Source organism: Oreochromis niloticus, linkage group LG20, assembly GCF_001858045.2.
Source record: "Oreochromis niloticus isolate F11D_XX linkage group LG20, O_niloticus_UMD_NMBU, whole genome shotgun sequence".
Taxonomy (NCBI): Eukaryota; Metazoa; Chordata; class Actinopteri; order Cichliformes; family Cichlidae; genus Oreochromis; species Oreochromis niloticus.
The window spans coordinates 36,202,947-36,218,434 of NC_031984.2; the positions used below are offsets into that span (position 1 = coordinate 36,202,947).

The following is a 15,488-nucleotide window of genomic DNA, read 5'->3' on the forward strand; positions in this document are numbered from 1 at the left end:
TGTCTGGGTGTGTCTTACGATTCTTTGTATTGTTTATTTGTTTGTGTGCAGTGGGGAGTTTTGTTTTTAAGCTCACACTGCACACCAGGCTGAGATATGGCAAGTTCTTTTTGTAAATCAACTTGTTGGTGCAAAAATACCGTTTAACGCCTGTCAAACTGAAATACCAGAGATAACACCAAGATTCAGCTAAAGAAAGTGGAACAAACTATGTGTTGTTTGTCGTCAGTACCATAGTTACAAGTTCCAACATTGGTTCTCTGCTAAGTTGTTTATATGTGTAAACACAACACTGGTTCATTGCTTGAGTTAGGTTTAAAATAATCAGTCATTTTTTCCCATTGGTTAAAAGGACTATGGGACTTTTTCCAGTGTGGTGCAGTAGAAGGTGGTACATTGTGGGATGTTATGTTATTAAAACTAATAAATAAAACATAGATAATAAGGATAACTAGGAGTGCAGAGAGGTGAAGACATCCAGGAGTGGATGTATAGAGCTGTCTCGATGAAATAATAAAATACAGCCAGGTGTGTTTTAATCTGGTCCAGTTTGTGTTGTTTCTGTGTTTAAGATTTTTCTTTTCTTTTCCTTTTTAAAATTTTAATCCGTGGGAAGTGGAATTGGAGGTGGTGTGTGTGTGTGCGTGTGCGTGTGTGTGTGTGTGTGGGGGGGGGGGGGGGGGGCTGCCTGTTTTTTGTAAAATTCAGGACAGTATTCGAGGCTTAAAAGGCTTTAGTGGCTTCTGAGCACGACAGTCTGAAAACACGCCCGTCCTACACTAACTGCCACTTTAAAAGGTGTGGTAATAAACGTGACAGCGTACTGAACAGTTATCTGGCGTCCTGTACATTCTGGAGTGGCGGTATTTATGTTAACTTTGCATTATTTTACAGAAAAATAAAGAAAGGTGAGTGTTTCTGTGATTTTGATATACATTCTGTATCGTACCTGTATTCTTGGGCTGTAAAACGTTTATCAGACATATGTGTCCGTCTCTTGATTATTAGTTTCCTGGTTTGAAAATGGCCACAGATGAGCTCTCGTCCAAACTCAGCCGTCGGCTGCAGATAGAAGAAGGAGCCGAGGATCCTGTCGCCGTGGATGCTCCCGGACAGCACACTGGTTCGGAAGAGAAACCGAATACGGCCAACGCAAATTCGGAGCTGGGCGCTAAACTGTTGCGGCGAGAAGAGCTGAACGAGGGGATTGGTGAACACTCCCTACCCAGCATGAAGATCTTCAACCCCTACACCGAGTTTAAAGAGTTCTCTCGAAAGCAGATCAAAGATATGGAAACTTTGTTCAAAACGTGAGTGTTTCACAATATCCCCCTGTTAAATGGAGCTACAATTTGGAAATGTCTATAGACAGCGCTTTCCCATTTTAATGTCATTTTACTCAGCACTGGTTTTCAAGGAAGTAGCATTGAGATTACGCACTGAGATTAAGGAAGTTGACTTGACAGTTTGCTGGTGTAGCTCAAATCGTAATTAAACAGGAAATAACTTGCCTTATCTAAGTACTACGAATGACAGAGAATAAACAACTATCTCTCCCTCCCTATAGATATAGATATATGCGTGCTGTTTCTTTGGCTGTCTGCATTATCCTTCATAGGTGATTTCCAGGGTGAACAGTAACAGTAACACTCACACATTTGCTAAAGAACAATAAAAATGTCACATCATCACTGTAAAGAAGAAACATGGAGGCAACTCAAGTCAGTGTTAGAAATTCATTTTTGGTTGTTGTTGTCTGACACAGTGCTGATAGACTGATAATTAGTTGTTATTTACAGTTAATGGTGTTAATGTTGTTTGGCCCCATACAAAAGACTATAAATGGCTAAACCACAAACATAGCTTTGCATGAGTCTTGTTAATAACCTGTTACATGCAGGTCTGACCGTTATGAGGTGTATTAGGAGACCAGTCCTCATTTTATGTCTTTGCAAATAAGAGATTAACCTAAAATAAAAAGGAAGTTCTGTCTATGGAAGACATCAGGAGCCCATCGTGGTCTCACGTGTGCTGGCCTGAACCCTCTTGCAGATGTTGCAGACATTTAATTTCAGTGTACTCAATTACTCTTTCTTTAAGAAATGTACTTTGTTCTCCCTGTTACCTCTCAATATAGAGGAGTAGCAGCCTCCTCTGAACTGATAATTCCTGATGATTTTGATTGAGTTGCCCTGGTTTGGAAATGTTGTGTAGAACTGTCTGTCTTCTCATAGATATAATTAAACTAAATGCCATATGCCTGCTGCAAATGCCAGAAAACGCATTTAAAATTCTCAGCAGGAAGTATCCAGAAATCTTGACATGGTTGTTCCAAAACCACATTCAACGATCGTTTCAAGCTCATAACATTTATCAAGTTTTGGTTTTTTTTTCTTTGTTTTTTGTTTTTGCTACTTTGTTTTCTTTGTTCTTTTAAAACATAATTTAAGAATTTTGTAGTGCAGTAAAAATCAGATTGGGGCAGAAATGTTTTGGAAATGTTTGCATGTTCACAAGTCATGGCTGCTTCTTTGCAATGCCCAACCCAGATTCTTCAAGTTTCTATCTTGTCTCGGCCTGTCTAGGCCACTGAAGTGCTTTTTGCTTATGACATACCCTCTTTATTAGAGAGAGTATATGTTCCTGAGACATCAGAGCTTTACAGTTTGTTCTTGTAAATTTGTCTTGTCCAGTTAACTGGATGCAGTTACAGTGAAGGTTAAAAATGACATGAAATGACCGGACTTACTGACGTAGAAACACGATGGGGGTGCTGTTCCGCCTTTTTTGTGAGATGATCACATAATCAAATCACGTAATTTTGCAGAATGTCCAAACATTTTCATGCCATGAACATAAGGAAAATACATTGTCCTCAAACATAATCACATTTGTATGTTGCAAGAAGAAAACTTGCACGCACTATACAAATTGATAGAGGCTGGCGTGTACATGCAAGCATTCTACTCTGACATTAACTGCAATTTAACAGTTAGTTTAAGATTTAACAGTTTAATTAAAATTTAACAGTGTATTTACCCTCGTAAACACACTAAGTAACAACTACATTTTTGCAGGATTCTCTAAATTGATTAAAAAACTGAAAAGACATTTCCCATTCATGAGTAATTGTAGCTGTGAGAACTAATGGATTACAGCAAACATTCCAGTTTGAACTGATAACCTGCTGTGTAAATGTTTAAACAGTGTGTGCCACTTCTCCTTACTGCACATTTATTACAGCTATCATCAACGGTGTTCCTTTTTGGAGACGTAGAAAGTTTCTTTTCTTTTGCAACACAGGGTGAAGAAACACAATTCTATAGAAAAGCTTTGTTTTAACATGTTTCATCTTGTTGCTTTTATGAGATCGTTGTAAAACAAATTTAAAATGTAATTTTAACGTATTTAGGGGATATTTAGTAAGGTGCAGAGTAGGGCTGCAACTAAGGATTATTTGGTAGTCAACTAATCTGTCAGGGTTTTTTTTTTTTTTTTTAAAGTCAATTAGTCAACAAGTATTTCTGTCACTCCTTCAGTTTCTGCTCCCTGTGGACATACCTCCTGTTCCAGGCTCCAGTGCATGTTTAACCTGCCCCCTAACTGTGCTCACCTATGAATATCACCATGTTTCTTCTTACAGCAAATTAAAACACATTAGAGGTTCAGAACCACTATCCAGGATGAAACAACAAAGGTCCATGAGCACATCAGAAAGATGGCTATAACTGATCATGTGCTTAGTGAATACCTTAGGCAGCTGAAACTGAGAAAGAAGAGGAGCAAGAACAGGAACCATCATGGGAAGACAAGCCCCTGCACGGCATGCAGCTCCAGCACATAGAAGAAGTGGCTGATATTGAGAAATCCTACCAATGGCTGGAATGAAAGATAGGAACAAGCCCTAAGCACAAGATTGATAGAGGCTGGGCTCTACCACACAAGGCAAGAAACCAGGTGCAGGCTGTGTAACTATGTCCCTAGCAATGCCTTAACCAAGCGGCTGGCACAGAATACAGCAGGGGTGGGCAACTCCAGCCCTGAGGCCTGGTGTCCTGCAGGTTTTAGATGTGTCCTTGATCCAACGCAGTTGTTTGAAATGGCTAAATGACCTCCTTAACATGTCCTAAAGTTCTCCAGAGGCCTGGTAATGAACTAATCATGTGACTCAGGTGTGTTGACCCAGGGTAATGTCTAAAACCTGCAGGGCACCGGCCCTTGAGGCCTGGAGTTCCCTACCCCTGGTATATAGGAAGGTTAGGTATGGCCTGCAAGTCTTAAGGTCAAAATGGGATACGGCCCAGGTTACACCCTGGACAGGTTGCCAGTCTGTCACAGGGCTAACACGTAGAACACAGGTGTCGAACTCCAGGCCTCGAGGGCCGGTGACCTGCGGGTTTTAGATGTGTCCTTGATCCAACACAGCTGATTTAAATGGCTAAACGACCTCCTCAACATGTCTTGAAGTTCTCCAGAAGCCTGGTAATAAACTAATCATTTGATTCAGGTGTGTTGACCCAGGGTGTTAACTAAAACCTGCAGGACACCGGCCCTCGAGGCCTGGAGTTCAACACCCCTGACACAACCATTTGCACTCACTCCTGCATTCACAGATATGGGCAATTTAGAGTTTCCAATTAACTAGAGCTGGGCGATAAAACGATAACGATATGTATTGCGAAATAACTTTTTCTCGATAGAAAAATTAAACTATTGCGATAGACCTCATCTCTCTTGTCCTCTTAAAAAAAAAAAAAAAAAAGAACAGCCAATCCAAATTAAGTAGCGCAGAGCCGAACCAATCACAGCCGCAGCGTCACGTAACATGACTTGTTACGTACAGCACAAGCGCCAAGGCGCACATGTGTATTTGTTTTTGCAGCCGTGCAGCCCGGGTAATGAAGGAAATGAGTTTGCCGACTAGAGAAAAATCAACCGAGAGCGTGAGCGAAGGTTACCGAAGAAAAAACAGATGATGGTTCCAATGCTGGAGAGATTGTCAAACGGAAGGGCCACAGAAGTTCCGTATTCAATTCAATTCAATTTTATTTATATAGCGCCAAATCACAACAAAAGTCGCCTCAAGGCGCTTTATATTGTACAGTAGATAGCACAATAATAAATACAAAGAAAAACCCAACAATCATATGACCCCCTATGAGCAAGCACTTTGGCGACAGTGGGAAGGAAAAACTCCCTTTTAACAGGAAGAAACCTCCGGCAGAACCAGGCTCAGGGAGGGGCGGCCATCTGCTGCGACCGGTTGGGGTGAAAGAAGAAAAACAGGATAAAGACATGCTGTGGAAGAGAGACAGAGATTAATAACAGATATGATTCGATGCAGAGAGGTCTATTAACACATAGTGAGTGAGAAAGGTGACTGGAAAGGAAAAACTCAATGCATCATGGGAATCCCCGGCAGCCTACGTCTATTGCAGCATAACTAAGGGAGGATTCAGGGTCACCTGGTCCAGCCCTAACTATATGCTTTAGCAAAAAGGAAAGTTTGAAGCCTAATCTTGAAAGTAGAGATAGTGTCTGTCTCCCGAATCCAAACTGGAAGCTGGTTCCACAGAAGAGGGGCCTGAAAACTGAAGGCTCTCCCTCCCATTCTACTTTTAAACACTCTAGGAACAGCAAGTAAGCCTGCAGAGCAAGAGCGAAGTGCTCTAATGGGGTGATATGGTACTACAAGGTCATTAAGATAAGATGGGGCCTGATTATTTAAGACCTTGTATGTGAGGAGCAGGATTTTGAATTCAATTCTGGATTTAACAGGAAGCCAATGAAGGGAAGCCAAAACAGGAGAAATCTGCTCTCTCTTTCTAGTCCCTGTCAGTACCCTTGCTGCAGCATTTTGGATCAGCTGAAGGCTTTTCAGTGAGTTTTTAGGACATCCTGATAATAAAGAATTACAGTAGTCCAGCCTGGAAGTAATAAATGCATGAACTAGTTTTTCAGCATCACTCTGAGACAGGATATTTCTAACTTTAGAGATGTTGCGCAAATGGAAGAAAGCAGTCTTACATATTTGTTTAATATGTGCGTTGAAGGACATGTCCTGGTCAAAAATGACTCCAAGGTTCCTCACAGTGTTACTGGAGGCCAAGGTAATGCCATCCAGAGTAAGAATCTGCTTAGATACCATATTTCTAAGATTTTCAGGGCCGAGTACAATACCCTCAGTTTTATCTGAATTAAGAAGCAGAAAGTTAGCAGCCATCCAGGTCTTTATGTCTTTAAGACATTCCTGCAGTTTAACTAATTGGTGTGTGTTACCTGGCTTCATGGATAGATAGAGCTGCGTGTCATCTGCATAGCAGTGAAAATTTATGCTATGTCTTCTAATGATGCTGCCTAAGGGAAGCATGTACAATGTAAATAGAATTGGTCCTAGCACTGAACCCTGTGGAACACCATAATTGACCTTAGTGTGTGAAGAGGACTCTCCATTTACTTGAACAAATTGGAGTCTATTAGATAGATATGATACAAACCACTGCAGTGCAGTACCTGTAATACCTACAGCATGTTCTAATCGCTCTAATAGGATATTATGGTCAACAGTATCGAACGCAGCACTGAGGTCTAGCAGGACAAGCACAGAGATGAGTCCGCTGTCAGAGGCCATAAGAAGATCATTTGTAACCTTCACTAAAGCTGTTTCTGTGCTGTGATGAGCTCTGAAACCTGACTGAAACGCTTCAAATAAGCCATTCCTCTGCAGATGATCTGTTAGCTGTTTGACAACTACTCTTTCAAGGATTTTTGATATGAAAGGAAGGTTGGAGATTGGCCTATAATTAGCTAAGACAGCTGGGTCTAGAGATGGCTTTTTAAGTAAAGGTTTAACTACAGCCACCTTGAAGGCCTGTGGTACATAGCCGATTATTAGAGATAGGTTGATCATATTTAAGATCGAAGAATTAATTAATGGCAGGACTTCTTTGAGCAGTTTTGTAGGAATGGGGTCTAAAAGACACGTTGATGGTTTGGCGGAATTAATTATTGAAGTTAACTCAGAAAGATCAATTGGAGAAAAAGAGTTTAACTTAACATCGATGGTACTAAAAGTAGCTGTAGATAATATTACATCTGTGGGATGATTATTGGTAATTTTTTCTCTAATGATAAAAATTTTATTTGTGAAGAAGTTCATGAAGTCATTACTAGTTAACGTTAAAGGGATTGTTGGCTCAGTAGAGCTCTGACTACCTTCCGTAGTGTGAAGGTATTTCGGCTATTTCAAGTCTGACAAAAACAGAGTAGCGCGCACTGTAAATTGTGCCGAAAGCAAGTCTGGATATACAATAAAGCGGTGCATGCTCAATCTCTGACTGAAAGCACTAATTCGTCATTCGGCTTTTGTCAGACTAAAGTAACTGTTAAAACTGTTTGAAAAGCTAAGCTATACAACAAGGAGAGATTGATGCTACGTCCACACGTATCCGGGTATTTTTGAAAACGCAGATTTTTCTATGCGTTTGCACCTTTCGTCCACACGTAAACGGCGTTTTCAGTCACTGAAAACGGAGATTTCTAAAAACGCCTGCCAGGGTGGATATTTTCGAAAACTCCGTTTTTGCATTTACGTGTGGACAAGAAAAACGGAGAAAACGCAGCGTCAAAGGTGTGCGCCTTTTTTGACGTCACACTGTGCGCCACGTTATTGTTTCGGTGAAATGAATTTCTACAATACTGTTACTGTTAATTGTACTCTCTGCAGTGTTTAAATGCTTACATATACACACATAGTTACTGTCCCTCCACACATACGACTCGGTTCTGTTTCTATGCCCCATCTTTGTTTACTATTTCCTACCGAGGCTTCTAGACTTCTGATTGGCCAACATTTCTACACGGTTAGGAATATATCGCCACCTGTTGCTTTGGCATGTTCCTAGCAGCGTTTTCCTTCATTTCTGCGTTTACGTGTGGACGGGATTATTTTTTAAAACGAAAACGGAAAATCTCCGTTTTCAAAAATACCCGTGTACGTGTGGACGTAGCCTGAGAATTTCCTTTTAGTTCTCAGTTTATTTGATATTGACAAAAGTTAGTCAATTTTGTCTGTTCTTCTGTAAAACGACCTAAGATTTATTTTTAGAATTAAAATTTTGTTTCTAAGTGGAATTGACAATTTAGTGGTCTGTTTTGTTTGTTCTATTTTGAAACTTAAACGCTTTAGCGGCTGCCTTTTGTGTAGTTTACAATATTTGCCTTTATCTGAAACTGAAGTCTCATGTTCCTTAAGTACATCTACCCTGTTGAACTTATTATGGGAAATAAATATTTTAATTAAAACAAGCTGCTAATTATTTCACATTTTACTTGTGAGCAACGGCACATTTAAATCTTACAAATATAGTTATTTGGCTTATATCGTGATATATATCGTTATCGCCTGAAATGAAAAAAACATATCGTGATATGAAAAAATCTTATATCGCCCAGCTCTACAATTAACCTATCCCCACTAAGTGCATGTCTTTGGACTGTGGGAGAGTACCCAGGGAGAACCCACGCAAACACAGGTAGAACATGCAAACTGATGCCTGATGGTGGAATTGAACTCAGGAACTTCATGCTGTAGAGGCAACAGTCCTAACCACCGTGCCACCATGCTGCCCCTATCTTCTACCCCTCACCCCTAATTGGTTGCGCCAGATGGCCACCCCTCCCTGTGCCTGGTTCTTCTGGAGGTTTCTTCCTGTTAAAAAGGAGTTTTTCCTTCCCACCGTCACCAAACCACTCGCTCATTGGGTGATGGATTAGCAATATGTCCAGCCTTCCCTGCATTTCAACAAATGCCTCCTCATTCCCTGCTGCTGCCCCTTGGACCGGACTCCAGATAAGCCCCTCATTTAAGTCACGGTGCGACAAAGTCATTACTGAAAAATGTGATAAATGGTTTGGTGATATTCTCCATTAGACGGCTCTCAAGTGCACCTTAATATCTGAGTGTCTCTTAGTTTTAGATGACTAAAACTTTTTTCTTTGTTTAGTCGACAAAATGATTAGTCACTAGAAACATCCCCAGTTTAGGCACCACTCTGCATTTAATAATTATTTATTATTAATCTCTGGTTGTCTTTCTCCTTTTATCCCCAGCCGGCTATGTCAGATGTCTGCCCCTCTTTGTTGGTAATCGTAGAGGTCAGATGTGTCTTTTTTTTGCACACATCTCAGGAGGGATTTTGTCTCACTCCTCTTTGCAGATCCTCTCCAAGTCATTGTTTCATGGCTGATATTTGGCAACGGGTGACTGGCAGTTATTTTATGGTTCTTCCATTTGCGAATAATCGCACCAACTGTTGTCACCTTCTCACCCAGCTGCTTGGCGATGGTGTTGTAGTCCATTCCAGCCTCGTGTAGGTCCACAATCTTGTCCCTGACATCCATGGAAAACTCTTTGGTCTTGATCTGGACAGATTGATTGTTGTCTTTTATACAGGTAATGAGTTGAGAAGGCTCCCAATGTCAGCTTGTTACCTGTATAAAATACACCTGGGAGCCAGAAATCTTGCAGGTTGATGGGGGATCAAATACTTATTTCATTCATGAAAGTTCAAATCAATTTCTGACTTTTTTGAAATGCATTTTTCTGGATTTTTTCTGTTCAAATAAACCTACCACTGAAATTGTAGACTGGTCATTTCTTTGTTAGTGGACAAACTTACAAAATCAGCAGGGGTTCAAATAATTTCTTCCCTGACTGTGATGCACTGTGTATTCTGTCATCTTTCTGTCAGAACCAGCACCAACTCTTTCAGCAAATGTAGCAAAAGTTGTTCTTCTGTTTAATTCTGTGAAGGTATGATGCTGGTAAGGACAACTACATTGACCTAATGGAGCTGAAGCTGATGATGGAGAAGCTTGGAGCTCCACAGACACACATTGGCTTGAAGAACATGATCAAAGAGGTGGATGAAGACCTAGACAACAAGCTCAGCTTCAGAGAGGTGAATCAAGTTTTTTCAAAAAATTAAAATTCAGAGTCAGAATCGAAGTTCCTGTTCTTTCAGTATCTGTTTGTTGTTCTTGTCTTCCACAGTTCCTACTGATTTTCAGGAAGGCAGCAGCAGGAGAGCTGGCAGAGGACAGCGGCCTCTGTGCCCTTGCTCGCCTCTCTGAAATTGACGTCTCTACAGAGGGGGTCAAAGGAGCCAAGACCTTTTTTGAAGCTAAAGTAAGTTGAAATGGAATAGACTAGGATTTATTCTATAGAATTTTCCTAGTCTTTCTGATCATTGCATGTCATCTAGTCATTGCATCTAACTTCAGTTTAGTTCATCACCAATTAACCTAATATGTATTTCTTTGAACTATGGGATGAATCCAGGGCACCTGGAGCAAACTCACAGAGAAAATGTGCAAACTCTACACAGAAATTTGAACCAGAACCTCCTTGCTGTGAAGTTACAGTGGAAACTCCATGATGATTCCTAACTTTCTATTGAAAAACACATTTCATTAGTGGCACAGAAAGAGGGATACATTGCACTTCCTAAAAACGTATAAATAATTGAAATCAAGGCTAATTATTTTGCCAGAGCGTTAACACTAAGAAAAACAGACTAAAATATTTGTGGACAATCTTGTTTTCACAATGAATACAAGAAACCCTTGGAGAATATTGTATTATTATATCCATGGTCCTCAGCTGAATAGGGTGGAGTGCCCACTCCGGGTCAGGGATGAATTTGTGCCTCAAGCGGAGGAGTTTAAGTATCTCGAAGTCTTGTTCATGAGGGGAAAGGGGGGAGCGGGAGATGGAGGATAAGTGCTGCGCCTGCAGTGATGTGGACGCTGTACCGGTCCTTGTGGTGAGGAGAGAGCTGAGTGTAAAAGCGAAGCTGTTGATTTACCAGTTGATCAACGTCCCTCACCTATGGTGACAAGCTTTGGGTAGTGACTGAGAGGATCAGACTGCAGAAATGAGCTTTCTCCAAGGGGTGGCTGGCCTCTGCCTTATTATCCATCCTGGACATGTTTTGTCATCTGAGTTTGGGAAGTTGCTCTCAGGTCGTTACCTTGCACCTCAGTGTAGAACAAACAGGTACTTAAAATCTTTCCTTCCTTCTGCTTAAAGCTGACAGACCTTGTGTAGATTCATCTTCCTATGGTTGTTCATTTTTTAGACATTTCTCCTTGTTCTATTTTTTTATCTTACTTTTAATGTATTTATTTTTTGACCTCGTTGTTGATCTCTGCTTGACGTGCAACAGTGTGATTAGTGGCTGTGTGAGTCTAACTGTGAGTTCTACACACCAATATAGGAAACCGATCCTCTGCTGTACTGATTGGACTGTGCTTCATAATGAGTGTTGACAGTAAGCCAAGACATGCTGCAAAAGCATTTCAAGCAAGGAAGTAGAATATTTTCCAACGGTTGAGTGTATCAACCTGTGTTACATCCCCACGATGAAGGTCTAGGGGTGTGTGTGGGGACTGGTAACAAATGGGTCCAGAACAGAATGAAAGGAGAACAGCCAGAGGTGTTTAGTAAATAAAATCGTTTTTATTATAGAGAACCTTAACATAAAGAGCCGGCAACGCTGTTTTTCCAACAACAAAGAACACAACAACCAAACAAAAAACTCCACACCACGAGGAGGGACTTCCAGGGGCCCACAAGCTCACCCTGTCACTAGCAGAGCTAGCTTTACTGCTGCCGAGGCCCACAAGCCCACACTACTCACGTGAAGCAGCTACACTGCACACTGCTTCCACCACGCCACACTATAGGAGCTCTCCCGACACCTTCAACACACAATGTGGGAACACCAGAGAAAAACCACCCTCCTACATCCAGTTCATCCCCAGCTTATATGACCTCAGAGAGGTGATTGCTGACTGGGCCCAGGTGGTAAATGAGGCCCATGAGCAGCAGCTGTGTCCTGGGGAGAGAGAAGAGCAAGAGAGAGACAGGGGTGGAGCAAGAGAAGAGGAGGCGGAGAGAAAACACCACACTCACACAAGAGTAGTTTCAGGAGGCCCTGCTAGGGCCATAACAACATGACTCAGCATTTATGTCACATGTGCATGCGTTTCACTCACAGACTAAAAACTAAAGGTACAAATTAACAGTAGATTGATGAAAACCCTGAAAGCTATTGTTTAGAGTTCAGAGGTTTCTCTTTTTTATTTTGTGATTCTCACTTCTTCACTAAGGCTCCCATTTTACTGGTATCTTGCAGCTTTGTGTTTTTCTGTTGAACAGGTCAAGGCCATCAATGAATCCAACCGATTTGAGTCGGAGATCCGCCAGGAACAAGAGGCCAAGAAAAAGCAAGCTGAGGAGCAGAAACAAAGACGAGCCGCATTCAAAGAACTGCAGTCAGCTTTCAAATAACTTCAAGACCTTTAAATCACTAATGCTGTCAGTTTTCAAATTGGTAGATTGAAGACTCTTAGTCTCAGTAATAATAGAAATCCTACAATATGAAATAGCAGTATTGTCCTCTTAAAATCGGTCTGTTAAGCCTCTTGAACATCAAATTGCAATTTACTAAACACAGTTCTAACATTTGTCATAATTTCCAGACTCAGTACTGCACAGTCTTAGAAGAGAGTCACTCAGTGTAATGCTCTACATTTTTTTTTACTGCACAAAGAATTGTATGGTCCTGTACCAGGGTTGTAACTTGGTCCTGAGAAGCCTCGGGACAGTTGTAGTGGTCATCATTCTTCAGTGTCATGCTTCGTGTACTACAGAGATTTAAAATGAGGTTATTTTAGAAATTAGGTAATATTTTTATAGCACTATTTTTTTTTAAAAATCAGCCTTCTTTGTTTTATTCACCAACTTTGCTGCTAACTGCTGTGAATGATGTGACCTTACTGTATTCTGCTTTGATTTAACCACATGTGCCATCAGACTATCAGAATGATTTATCCTGAAGTGTAAATGAAAGGCATAAGAACAAAAACCAGGTTCATGATAAAGTGTGTATTATATAAATATCTTTCCTGGTTCATACTACGACTCACCAAGTGGTAGTGAAACTTAAAAATGTGACACAACCGAAAACTGATAAAAATTGTGCCTTAATGCTAAAACATGTTTCAAAGGTGCAGCTTCTGCTTTGAACATCTGTTTCTAAGTTGTGTCATCCTTGTACAGTTTCACTGCTTCTTGGCAAGTAGTTTGCAAGTGTTTTTAGTAGACAGCTTTGTGTCTTCCATGGTAACGATGTAAGACTGTAGAAACCTGTTAGTGGCCAATCACAAGGAAGGTTTCACTGCATTACCTCATCCACAGGTGATTGGTCAGAGCTCTGTAAATGTCATCATCAGATGGGGGCCAAGCAGACATCTGGGCACTTGCCAGATTTTTTGTGACCACACAGACTCGTCTGTGGAGAATTTAATGCACTAACATGCGTTTGAGGCAGCAGACTGTATAACAGGAATAACTAATCAGTCATCGTCTCCGTCTAAAGCCTGTTGTGGAGACGGTCAGCTGCAGACATCATGGCTGAGCTGTCATTCCGGTTATACTTCTTTGAAGTCCACACTCGCCATCTGATGACAAAGGATATGTTACTTGGAACCAAGTGGAGCCCAGTAAACTTATAATAATCAAGCCTTATACAAGGCTTATACCTCTTTGTGACAAATCTAACTACTGCCAGCACCCTCCAGCGACCACCCTCAGACTGATGGGGAATACTGCGATCGCTGGTTGGGGGGGTTGTCGAGCAGTCTCTGTGTGATTGAGTTCTGAATTTTTATTTTATTTTTGTAATTCTTCCGTTGCTAAATTAGTTGATTGCATTTTTTCTTTTATTTTTTTCTGTTTAACTTTGCTTCACATATTGGAAGTTTAACTTGGTGCTACTGCCTAAGTTCACCTAATCAAATTTCTTTTTAAATTGTTTTCTCAAATGAATTAGTTTTCATTTATTCATACACATCCCTGGTATATTTAGATTAAAAAGACTTAATTTAGCGTGTGACATTTGTTCACATGAACCATTGATGGTCTGAGGTGCGTTGCGTATTCATGATGTTAGTTAGTTTCTGCTCACATTTCCAAATTACTGTCCCAAATGGCTCATAATGTGAACTGTGATTACAAGATGTATGTAATTCTGATACAATGCCCTTTCTTCGTAAAGTATTTTTGGGGCATTTAGTTAATTGGTTTGTTCATATACTTTTCTTATACTTCATACGGGACTATTGAAACAGATTGGTTCTTAAATAATTTTTTCAATTTGAATGACATGTTTAACAGCTGGATTACTGTTGTGCTTTTGCAGCTCTTTGAGTGTAGTACGAGTATTAATAAATTTAAAGAGGCTGTTTTATACTGTATGAGGCACATTGATGAAAAATAACATAATGGAGCTACGCTGTGTCTCTTCCAACCTGCCATCCACCTACAGCTGGGAGAAAAAAACCAAAACACCAAATCACTTCTCTCCGTGCTCTACGTGGTGCACTTTACCCTGCTGGAAGAAGCCATGATTTGGTATTAGGGGGCACAAAGTGTAAATTAACCAACATCATTACACCAACAACCTGAACTGCTGAAAAAAGCCAAGCTTGGATACTTGCATGCACATTTCAAAAGAAAAAGGTTTTGAAATCTCTAGTATGAGCAATTTTACCCTTTAATTTGGAAAATGTTTGTTTTTCAGCGTCATGAAGGACATGATAGACACACAGTTAATAAACTAAAATTAATGCTTTAGTTCATAAATGACACACCAGAGCCAAATACTACAGAGCAGGATTTTGGCTTATCCAGGACACTTTGGACAAACCTTACGGGTTAACCACGTAAGGAAGATGGTTTACTTCTTACCAGGTAAACTGCCAGATTAAAAATCAACAGATAAGGAAATCACTGTTAAATGACGAATCAATTGAAGTTACAGTTCTTCCCAAATGTGCCAGCATCACTGCTTTTTCCTCCTCTTCTCTATTTGTCTTACTAGTTTACTACACTCACCCCAATACCAATAAAATATCATTTTGAGTCAACAGTGTCAATGTGTTTTTATATTTGTTCAAATTTGAGAATTTGTCATATTAGCTGACTGCTGGGACGAAAGTATTTAATATGACAATAATAAAACCACTGTGTCAAAAAATACTGTGTTTAACTAAAATCACAACAATAAAAATAAATGACTGGAACACAAACTTCTTCCAAGAAAAGGCTCCAAATTTGATCTTATTACTGAAAATACTATCATTATTATAATATTATTATTAGGTATGGGTGTGGCTACTTTAAGGGTTACAAATACTGTAAATATTTCTGTCATTGCTTTTGTAAGTCTGCTTTTTGTTTTCCAAAAACAATTACAAATTTCATTTTGTATTTTGGCCCAAAGAGGATGGAGACATTTCTGGATCATATTCATCTATGGCTTCTTCTTTGCATTATACAGTTTTATCCTGTATTTGTAAGTTGTACAGTGAACTTTGCTTACAGACAGTGGAAGTGTTCCTGAGACCGTGGAGTGGTTTCC

At 40.2% G+C, this 15,488-nt stretch overlaps 1 protein-coding gene across 1 annotated transcript; it reads left to right on the forward strand.

Moving 5' to 3' along the window:
* The first annotated feature begins 747 nt into the window (after positions 1–747).
* efhd2 (EF-hand domain family, member D2) lies at positions 748–14,994 on the forward strand. The gene is made up of 5 exons (XM_003454252.5): positions 748–908; positions 1,009–1,310; positions 9,815–9,962; positions 10,055–10,189; positions 12,224–14,994. Exons 2-5 carry the CDS (start codon positions 1,024–1,026, stop codon positions 12,353–12,355), a joined length of 702 nt encoding a protein of 233 aa, XP_003454300.1. The 5' UTR covers positions 748–908; positions 1,009–1,023; the 3' UTR covers positions 12,356–14,994.
* Positions 14,995–15,488: the final 494 nt, after the last annotated feature.

Coding starts and splice junctions, on each gene's coding strand:
- efhd2 (XM_003454252.5), top strand. CDS start 1,024: ATGGCCACAGATGAGCTCTCGTCCAAACTCAGCCGTCGGCTGCAGATA. Junction 1,311..9,814: donor ATGGAAACTTTGTTCAAAAC/GTGAGTGTTTCA, acceptor AATTCTGTGAAG/GTATGATGCTGGTAAGGACA. Junction 9,963..10,054: donor ACAAGCTCAGCTTCAGAGAG/GTGAATCAAGTT, acceptor TGTCTTCCACAG/TTCCTACTGATTTTCAGGAA.